At 55.9% G+C, this 9,969-nt stretch overlaps 1 protein-coding gene across 6 annotated transcripts; it reads right to left on the bottom strand.

Annotated features, from left to right (window-relative positions):
* Positions 1 to 451: 451 nt before the first annotated feature.
* On the bottom strand, positions 452 to 3,479 carry TMEM191C (transmembrane protein 191C). 6 transcript variants are annotated; one of them, XM_028528764.2, is made up of 10 exons: positions 3,288 to 3,479; positions 2,897 to 3,020; positions 2,696 to 2,746; positions 2,474 to 2,551; positions 2,261 to 2,317; positions 2,082 to 2,141; positions 1,865 to 1,929; positions 1,713 to 1,785; positions 1,406 to 1,446; positions 971 to 1,298 (listed from the first exon to the last, which is right to left on the bottom strand). In XM_028528764.2, the coding sequence occupies exons 1-10, from the start codon at positions 3,440 to 3,442 to the stop codon at positions 1,091 to 1,093; spliced, it is 912 nt and encodes a 303-aa protein (XP_028384565.1). In that variant the 5' UTR covers positions 3,443 to 3,479; the 3' UTR covers positions 971 to 1,090. The 6 variants fall into 6 exon arrangements, with proteins under 6 accessions (XP_035870586.1, XP_035870584.1, XP_035870587.1 ...); XM_036014693.1 differs by lacking the exon at positions 3,288 to 3,479 and having other exon boundaries at positions 452 to 1,785; positions 2,474 to 2,746; positions 2,897 to 3,202; XM_036014691.1 differs by lacking the exon at positions 3,288 to 3,479 and having other exon boundaries at positions 452 to 1,785; positions 2,261 to 2,746; positions 2,897 to 3,202.
* Between the last annotated feature and the right edge of the window lie 6,490 nt (positions 3,480 to 9,969).

The raw sequence follows: 9,969 nt of genomic DNA, 5'->3' as shown, positions 1-9,969 counted from the left end.
ATAATCAAATCCCAGACTGTTTTATGGAAATTGACAAGCTGAGTCTAAAATGTGGATTAAAATGCAAAAAGACTCTTGCATCATAAACCCAAGTATGTACCGATGGATGGACAGAAAAACAAAATATTTACACCAGTGAAAAGTATTTGGACTATAAGAATGTCTTTACGACTTCCGGGCAAGAATGGATTTTTTAAAGACGCTGCACAATTCTTAAATTTGATAAAACTTGATACACAGCATTCCATAAACAAAATTAACCAAAAAAAGATTAGAGGATACAAATCAATAAAAAAAACGATTGCTTAAAGGCCACAGCAAAAACACGTGTGTGTACAAGGAGATCATAGAACAATTTCATTACTAAAAAAAAGTAAGTAAAATTAGAGCAGTGTTTTTATTTATGTGAAGTGTTCTGCTTAGTGGCAATGATGAACCTTGGTTTCATTTTGTCTGATACAAAGACAATTCCCCTAGAAAGACCGAAGTCGCGAGCACGGACATTGAAGCGGACCAAAGGGAGGACCGCCAAGCTGCCCGGCTCTGCGGAGAATCCATCTCAAGAGAACTAACAAAGGGACGCTGCGGAGGTCTTGAATAACAACCGCACCGCAGGGCCAAAGGACACAGACCACCAAGGAGACCAGACCGACCAGCTCCCTCCCCAATTTCCGCTACCGCCCGAGGCTCACTAGCAAAGGGAGGGGGAAAAAAAAAAGGCAAGTTTAACAAGATACAGACCAACTTCCCAGCTGGCTCCAGGGCAGCAGCACGGGCTGTAGGAAAGGGGCCTCCCCGCAATGCCGCCCGGAAGCCCCTTGGTGAGAGCACCAGGCGAAGGCGAACCCCACTCAAGCCAGAGGCTCTGGGCCGGATCGCCCCCTTGCTGCGGAGCGCCGGAGACGAACTCTCTAGACACAGCGTCTGCCTGGAAGGCCCCCCGCCCACTGAGGACGAGGTGTTAGAGCCTGCCGCTGGGCCCCGACGGGCACACGACCCACCCGCAGGTGTTTCCCCTTGGCTTCCCCCAGACACCCAGAAACCACACGAGAGACAGAGGTGCAGGTGACCGCGGCCGACGTGATGAATCCTAGGCGGGCAGCAACCCGCGCGCGCGCAGCTCGAGCAGCGGGGACAGCGTATAGCGCAGGCGGCGGAAGGCGGTGTCCGACACCAGGCGCGGAAGCAGGCGGCGGAAGGCTTCGGGGTTGACCAGCAGCAGGTAGAGCAGCGCCAGCGCCAGAAAGCCGAGCGGCAGCAGCAGCAGCAGCATCTGCAGCGCGCTCAGTGCCCACAACCTGGTGGCCAAAGGACGCACGGACAGACAAACCGGCCGAATCCCGCAAGGTACTAGTCGGGGGGCGGACCCGAGCCCGGTGTTCCCTTGGCCAGTCCCTTGGCCCACCTGGTGCCCGTCGCGCCCGCGCTGCAAAATAGCCGCTTCTTCTGCGGGGGGGAGGGGTGGCGTCCAGTTCTACGGCCGCCGCAGGGGAGCGGCGCGGCGTCTCACGTAAGGGGCGGGAACCACCAGGACCAGGCCCCCGAGAGTTGGGATCCTCGTGAGGGCGGGTCGGTCGAAGGGGTGGTGTCCTCGTGGGGAGGCGGGTCCCCGTGGGTGTGAGGGGGAGCCCCATTGGGGCGGATTTGGCAGAGGGCGGGCTCCGGTGGGGGCGGTCCCGGCTCCAGCCCTCCCCGCCCGGGTATGCGCTCACACACTCGGCCTTGGCCACCTCCTCCATGAGGGACCCCGCGCAGTCTTGCACCCGGCGTGACTGAGAGTTGCAACTGCGGGAACAGGTGTCGATAGGGCCCATCTGCCCGAGCTACAGTCTCCCCGCCACACCCAACAGTCCTCGTCCCTTACAGTTCCGCGCTGCCTCGCGAGGCATCCAGTGCAGCCGCCGCCTCCATCACTTTCCCCTGCAGCTCCTGAAGGGGGTGGGGGTGAGGTTTCTGGACAGGGTAAGGCGTCGGTGGAGGGGGAGGGTGGAGCGGAAGGCGGGCTGTCTCTGCTCAGGAAGGAGGGATAGAGGCGGCAGGGGAGTCAAAGATGAGTGGCTGTCAAGGTAGAGGGGCAGCACCTGCAGGACTCCGCTCTGCTCCTGGAAACTGGCCCAGGCCTCCTCTGTCCGCTGTGCGCCCTAGGGTGAGGGGAGCTTCGATTAGACTCATTCCCACCGCTGTCCACTCTTCTGCACGGGACCAGCCTCCACCTGCACCCGAAGTCAGCCCTCTCCCTCAGACCCGGCTGCGCCCGCACCTGCCGCAAGCCCTCCGCCTGCATCGCGTGCTTGGCCTCCAGCAACTCCAGTTGTTTCTTCCATTGGGTCCAAGGAAGGTCAGAAGCCCGGCCGCTGAGCATCCCGCCGCACCTTACGGCAGTGCCCCTGGCCCTCGGGACCCCACTCGCCCCAGGTCTCCTCATGGCCCCACCCACGCGGAGGCTCCAGCCCTCAGGGCCCTACCAAAGTACCTGCAATGCTAGTAATTGGGTCCCGAGTTGCTGCTCTGCGCGCTGCCGACTGAGTTGGTCCCCTCCATAGTAAAATAACTAGGGGTGGAGCTTTGTGAGGGCGGGGTTTGCGGACTTCTAAGGGCGAGGGATGTACTGGGAGGTGGGTACGGGACGCAACGGAGACACGGACCTGAGTGGCACTTGTTAGGGGAAGCAAGAAACGGCATTTCCTGAACGTACCTGACTTGACAGTTCTTCCCACTGCTCCTGCAGCTGCCGACTACGTTGCTCCTGCGGACAGAATTGAGGGAGCGTCCCAGCCTTCCGAAGTACTGCCCTCGCCGCCTTCCCCGCCCCACCCACGACCCCGCCCTATCCAGGGCTGGTCCTCTGCACCCGCACTTCCCGTAGGCACCGTCCCGTCCAGGGCCCTGTCCCCACCAGGTCCTGCTTGCGTTGCTGTGCTGCCTCCAACAGTCCGCGTGCCCGCTCCGCGCGCTCCCGCGCTGCCTCGCGCGCCTCCCCCCGCAGGGCCCGCGCGGCCTGGCTTCGCCTCCGCTGCAGGCTGCAGAGAGAAAACTGAGGCTCCCGCGACCCAGGGGAAGACCCAGCCGTGGGTAGGGGCCGAGGAAGCCCGTCTCGGGTCGCCACGCGCCAAGACTCCACCCTCCCCTTCGGGGAGTCCCCTAGGTAGGTCACCCCGGTCCCGACTGCCTAGAGCAGAGGTTCGGGACCGGGCAGGGGAAGAATGACTGACGGGTCGGTCGGACGCTTTGCGAAGCCACGGGTGCAGCCGCCCGCAGGACGTAGTGGAGTCCCACTCCCTGCACACCTGCGCTCGCGTTCGCGCAGGTCCTGCAGGCGCCCGGTAAGGCTCTCGCTTTCGGCCTCGAGCCCGCGTACCAGCTCCTCCAGCTCCTGCTTCCTCTGGCGCCCGTCGCGGTTGTCCTTCTGCAGCTGCAGCATCAGCTCTTTCGTCTCCGACATGGCTCCCCCGGCTCTGCCCCACCGCCGCCGCTGATCTCCGGGACCAGCGCCCGCGTGCGTCACAATGGGCAGTAGGGGGCGCCTAGGCGCAGGTCCCTTTTAGGAAGAAGCTTCCCATAGTTTCCCTCAAACTTCACGGGCCAACTAGGGTACATACTCATTCCTAAGGAAGCTACCAGTAAATGGGGACCACACCAAGATGAAGGTATGGGACGTGGTGGATGATGACAAATGGTGCTGGGAAAACTAGCTCATGATAAAAAGGGAAATAAAAGTAGATCTCTACTTCACATTCTCTATAAAAAATTACCCTAGAAGGATCAAAGGCTTAAATGGAGAAGGCTGTGACATTGGTGTGGGGAAAGATTTCTTAAGCAGGACACAGCAAACACAATCTGTGGAGAGAAAGTGAATGCATTTGCTGATGTCAAGTTTAGGAATTTTTGCTTCTCAAAAGACACGGGTGACAGCTGCTCTCTATCTTGATCGGAGGCTGAGTACATGAGCACATCCCACCGAACATTATGCAATTGTATCTCAAAAACAATCCACTGGGAACAAAAAGATACCAAGGGCAAATGTTATACCTGGGTGGCAGAATGGGAAAGGATCTTTGTGATCTCTGTTGATCAATAATGACTAGATGATACGGGAAATCCTGGGCCACCGCAAGAAAGAGCAAACATCAAAGGGCCTCATGGGACAATGCCCAGGGGAAGAACTTGAACACCAACAAGAGCAGGCGAGACGCTGCACTTTCCATCCCGCAGAGCAGCCAGCACTCAGGCCTGGGCTGACATCAAATATAAGCAATGACGTGAGCGAATGCACAGCGACCAGCATCATTGTAAGCCATTTGGGGGAACGATTGTGCAAAGGGTGACCAGAGGTGGTCGACCCCCATGACCCCGACTCCACTAAGGAGTATTCACTCCGAAGGAAGTTTTTAACAGGTTCACAAAACACTGGGAACAGCCTAAGTGCTCCAACAATGTCAGGGAATCAGAGAGCAAAATGTAATACATGAAATTTTCCAAAGGAATCTGGCAGAGTACTTAAAATGAGTAGGATCAACTAAAATCACTATGAAGAGACCTGACAATAATGCTGACCGTAAAAATACAGGAAGTGTGGTGAGAGGTACCCATGACGATGTTTACATTAACTAAATACACAGGGGTGAGTGGGAGGTGGGAATGGTGATGAGGCGGAACACAGGATTGGGGGCGGGGAGACGGGCATGCAAGGACCTCGGATGAGGTGAGAGTCATGCGCACTGTGCCCAGGGGCCAGCAGAGGATCACCAGGAGTGCAGACCCGGCACGTGACAGCTCTGAGGATACCAAGTGGAGTTCAGGAAGCTCGCTGTATGCCAGAGCTGGGTCTCCCCTGGCTAATGTTGAGAAATCAAAGACTGAAGTTAAGGTTTCTTACAGTAGCTTAAAAAGTGACCAACACACATACATGATGGTCGCTGTGCCATCAGCAGGAGGACCCGGTTCCCAGCTCGTTAATCTGGGCTCACCCTCGTGTCTAGCTCTGACCATTAGGAGGCCATGATGATTTGTGAGGCTGGGCCTTAGAGCCCTCCAGCCCCTCTCTTCCTCTCAGAACCGAGGGAAGAAGCCTGGTGGGCTGGCAGCAGGCTCGGACCACGCAGCCCTGGATGGCTCCGAGGTGACTGTAGACCCCTGGCAAGATCTGCAGAACTGCCCACTGAGCCCAGCCCAGCCTGGCCCAAGGTGCTGACCCAGGAGAACCAAGAGCAAACAAAGTGGCTCTGGTTTTAAGCCATTGGGTTTTGGGGGTGGTGCATTTTGTTTGCTGCACAAGGTCTATTAGGTAGCAAAGGACTGCTGGTTACTTATGATCTGTGTACGAATGTGACGCCATGCAGTGAGCAGCCTGCAGGGGACAGGATAACTTTATTCTTGGCCTCTCTGGTGTTGGAATCTGTCCCCTAGAGGTCAAAGGTAAACCTGGGGTTAACCCAGGGATGGGGACGGTAGGTGCTGTGCGTCCTCACTGTCCACCTCCCCAGGCACATGATGAACTACTTCAATCCTTACACCCCCAACAATGTGGCACTTAGGTCCTCAGCTCACAGAGGGACATGAGGGCACATGTGTCCCCAGAAGCCCCACCACCACCCTTGGGTTCAAACCCAGGTTGATCTGACTCCAGAGACCTGCATCGATACTCATTTTTTCCAACCACTCAATGTCCATCTGCCAGCCGTGGAGTCTGCTCTCTTTCAAGACCCCCATGGATTGAATCCCCACAGACAGGTTGTAATATGGGCCCCTCAGCAGGACAGCGTTTTCTGGGGCAGGTGTGTGTTTGCTTGTTGCTGCCGCCCCTTCCAGGAAGGCAGGGAGCAGGTACTGCTCCATGGGCGCAGGGCCTAGGGGTGAGGCAGCCACTTAGGAGACAAACTGCAGAGTTGTCTTGTCAAAATTCCCCAAGTACCTTGTTGGCATCTGTATGGGGATTGCAAAAAAAAGTCCCCTACGTTGTTAGTCTATTAAAAAGGAAGAATGGACACTTTCCACTCTTTCATGATCTGCTCAGGAACAGAGCATTTCTGTCCAATCTTGGGGGGGGGGGGATTCCTGTTTCAGCTTTCACCATCTTCCAACAGCTGTGGAAGGCGAGCTGGTGGGTGTTTCTGGGGATGCCCACAGTCAGGGGTGTCCCATGGGACAGACCAGCCCCTCCCCACCCACCCCTACACCCCTATCTGGACAGGGAAAATCTCTGCAGCCAGGCTAATTATACAATTATACAGCTGTGAAACCTGAGCCGCTTCCCCTCAGTGGCCTGGAGGGAGGGGGATAAGGTGTGGGTCATGGTAGCTATGGAAACAGACCATCCTGGCCTTGGTGTCTCGAGCCCTGCCAGGGAGCAGCCCACCAGGGTCTGACTCTTGCAGAGGCCCTGCCTTTGCCCCCCACCCCACTCCCACAAGAAGCACTCACCTGTCTTTCCAGCCAGACCATGTGGCCCAGTCCTGCCCCTTCTTCAGGACTCAGGTTCAATACCCTCCCCTCCCAGGCTGGGTTCCACCCAGTCTTCTCCCAGCATCACCGTGTCAGCTTCCCAGGCACCCATTAGGGCGACACTGGCCTGACTTAGGCCATCCCACTGAGGGCCACTCAGAACAGGAAGGGGAGAGTGTTGGCTGAGTGACCCCCCTGCACCACCCTAGAGATTTCTTAATGTCTTGGTCCTTTTGAAATTATAGTTGATTATAAAGAAATAGCCTACCACAGGTAGGCAGCATTTTCCCCAACTTTTATGAATTTTAAGAATTTAAGGAATTGGTGAACTTATGAAAATTTTCAAACTTACAGAGGAGGTGAGAGATTTTTAGAGTGAACCCCTGTAAAGCCAGCACTGAGATCCCACAGTTGTGGGTCCCCTGCTTCCTGGCACACCGCCAGCTCCCCGCCACAGGCGCTGCAGTCTCTGTCTGTGCATGTGGCCCGCTCCGCCCCCGTCTTTACGGCAGATGCGGTAATTTCATGTTTATTGCAGTCTGGTGACAACATCTACATGATGCTCTGTTGAATAAGGAAAGAACAGTGATAAAATCTATACCTTTTGTGTAGAGCCCCCTTTTTTTGTGTTTGAAAACTTAAATTTTGCACAATGGGAAAATATTTAACCGGCCTACCAGATAGTGGAGGCGCTGCCTAGTAAACAACTATTTGATCAAAAGGGTTTCGTGGCTTTAAGCAACAACAAAAACCCATTCACTTGGATAAAATCCCAAATTCCAACTTCTTTAGCATGGCACACCAGGTCCCCGCTGTTCGGTCCTGCCCACCTCCTAACCCGTTGCTCTTTTCTCCTACAGCCGAAGTGAACTCCATTTCAATCCCACCCACGAGTCACAAGTTCAATGTCTCAGGACTCTTCACATGCTGGTCTGCGCATATGGGGCAGCCCTCCTTGGAATCACTGCTCTGTCATCACTTTTCCTGACCTTGATCTTTGTGGTCCTACTTGACCAATTTCCATCACAGCTCTTCCTCACATAGAACTCCTGTTTAAGATTTTTTTTTTAGATTTTATTTATTTATTTTTAGGGAGGGAGGGAGAGAGACAGAGAGAGAGAGAGAGAGAGAGAGAGAGAAACATCAATGTGCGGTTGCTGGGGGTTATGGCCTGCAACCCAGGAATGTACCCTGGCTGAGAATCGAACCTGGGACACTTTGGTTCCCAGCCTGAGCTCAATCCACTGAGCTACACCAGCCAGGGCTAGAACTCCTGTTTAAGATTTTATTTATTTTTAGAAAGAGGGGGAGGAAGGGGGAGAAACCAATCATTTGCCCCCTGCACGCCCTAACCAGGGACCGAGCCTGCAACCCAGGCCTGTGCCCAGACCAGGAATCGAACCAGCAACCTCCTGGTTCACAGGCTAGCGTTCAATACAGACCCACAGCAGTCAGCATGAGCTCAGTTTAACTGTTAAAGACTCAAAGTGACAGAGCAGTCACTCCTGAAGATGAGATGAGGAGCTTTCCTACACTGTCCTTTGTGTGTGTCTGGGCTTCCCAGCAGACAGGCTACAACATTCCAAGGAATCCCATCTGCCCTTCAGCTCATCCTGCCAGGGGAGGCCACCAGGGCTCTCCTGAAGCCAGGCTCACTTTGGGGAGATGTAGAGGTGGCACCAACACCAAGGACTCACCTAACCGAGGCGTCCCTGTCACAGTCCCTCCCCTGCACTGGGGTCTCTCCTCTCTGCACTGTGGGAGAAGAGGGCCCAAACCAATGCAGAGCCCAGCCTCCTCTAGCCTAGCCCTCCTCTAGCCTAGCCCGGTTCTCCCTGTGCCACCCACTGGTCACACTCGGCCAGGTAACCCTCACGCTCCATACTGGTTCCTCCACGGCACGAGGCCCCCAGCGAGATTGCACGTGCCATCTCAGCCCGAGTGAGACTGTCTTTCCCTGCCAGCCACTCGGTGGCTTCCCCCTTAGGTGCACAGTACGTGCGGGTTCCCGCTGTCCCCCAGCTGGCATCTTCCTCCCCAAGGCCCAGGGCCTCAGGGCCAAGTCTAGCCTGTGCTAGTTGACTGGACAGCATGCATGGGGTCCCTGGGCCACTGAAGCCTAGGTCCCACACGTGTTCAGATTTCTCCTTTGGAGTCCAGAAAGACAGTCAGCGTAGGTGTGCATGCTGCCTAACAGCCCAAGAGGCAGACCGCCGACAGTAACATTCTGCAGCACCGCCAAGAGCTCTTCACAGCGTGCCCTGGCTTCTGCCGGGTTTGGGGAAGGAGCTACTCAAAAGCTTCCTCTGCGGCCCTGACCGGTGTGGCCCCGTGGGTTGGGCGTCATTCCACAAAGCGAGAAGCCGCTGGTTGATTCCTGGTCAGGGCACACATCTGGGTTGTGGGTTCAGCCCATGGTTGGGGCATGTGCGAGAGGCAACCGATTCGTTGCTCTCCCCCTCCTTTCCCCTCTCTAAAAATTAAACATTAAAAAAAAAGGTCCCTCTACATTTGCTGTACAACTTAGAAAACATCCTCATAGAAGGGCCCGTGGGAAGCACTTCTGGAAATATTTGGCATCAGAGATACTTCTCCTGGCCTGAGGATAGAACCCGGTTTTTTTTTGTTGGTGGTGGTGGTGGTGGCGGCGGCGTGCTTTTTCTTTTGTTTTGTTTTGACCCCAGGGCATGCAGAGCCAACTGTGACACTCAATCACAAGTTCTGGCCTCACGGCAGCAGAGTAATTTTTTCCTAGGCTGCTCCTTTCCTTGGCTCAAACATTCTCTGCTACCCAAGAGGAGCTGGTAGATGCCGATCTTCCTCCACTGACTTTTGGAGAGAGCCGTGTTTTAAGGGAACAGTGCCTACAACCTGAACCTAGGAAGGCCCCCTCATCCTCTCCCTGGCTTGAGCTCAGGGTACAACAGAGTATTTCATCTCACCTTTCACCCTTCTCCTGACTATTCTTCAAGGCGTTGATGCTAAGAAGCTCCAGGCCGGTTTGGCGTGAAACCCTCACCCTGGCCCCTTCTGTGAGAAGCACCGTGGCTGGCTCAGCACTTGTGAGGCCTCGGCTCCCCTCCCCGCATGGGGTCAGGGGTCTACTTGACTGCCCTCCTGGCCCCAATCCCCACTCCTCCTCCTCCATCTTCAATCATCCTGGGATCCCATCCTGGTGGCTGGGAGGGACAGTCCTCCGGGAAATCTGACTGCCCCTGCCCCTGGAGATAGACTCTTCTCTCTTCTCCCCCATCACTCTCGACCCCAAGGCCAAGCAGGAAGCAGCAGTGGACGTGAGAGAGCTGCCGCCCAGCCCCAGCCCAACTCCGCTGCTCCAACAGGTGGTCCCGGGCACAAGCCATGTCTCCCCTCATTCAGGCCACCGGGTCCATACCCTATCCACACATCCGCTGCTTCCTAAGCTGCACCAGCCAACTGAGGCCAAGGCTGCCCAGGAAGACACCACCCTGAGAGCCAGTTCCTGGACCGGCGCCCCTCCCTGGGAGGCACACACCACCCTGGGGGGCT

Source organism: Phyllostomus discolor, chromosome 13 (assembly GCF_004126475.2).
Source record: "Phyllostomus discolor isolate MPI-MPIP mPhyDis1 chromosome 13, mPhyDis1.pri.v3, whole genome shotgun sequence".
Classification (NCBI taxonomy): Eukaryota; Metazoa; Chordata; class Mammalia; order Chiroptera; family Phyllostomidae; genus Phyllostomus; species Phyllostomus discolor.
This window is presented reverse-complemented; position numbering and strand designations above follow the sequence as displayed.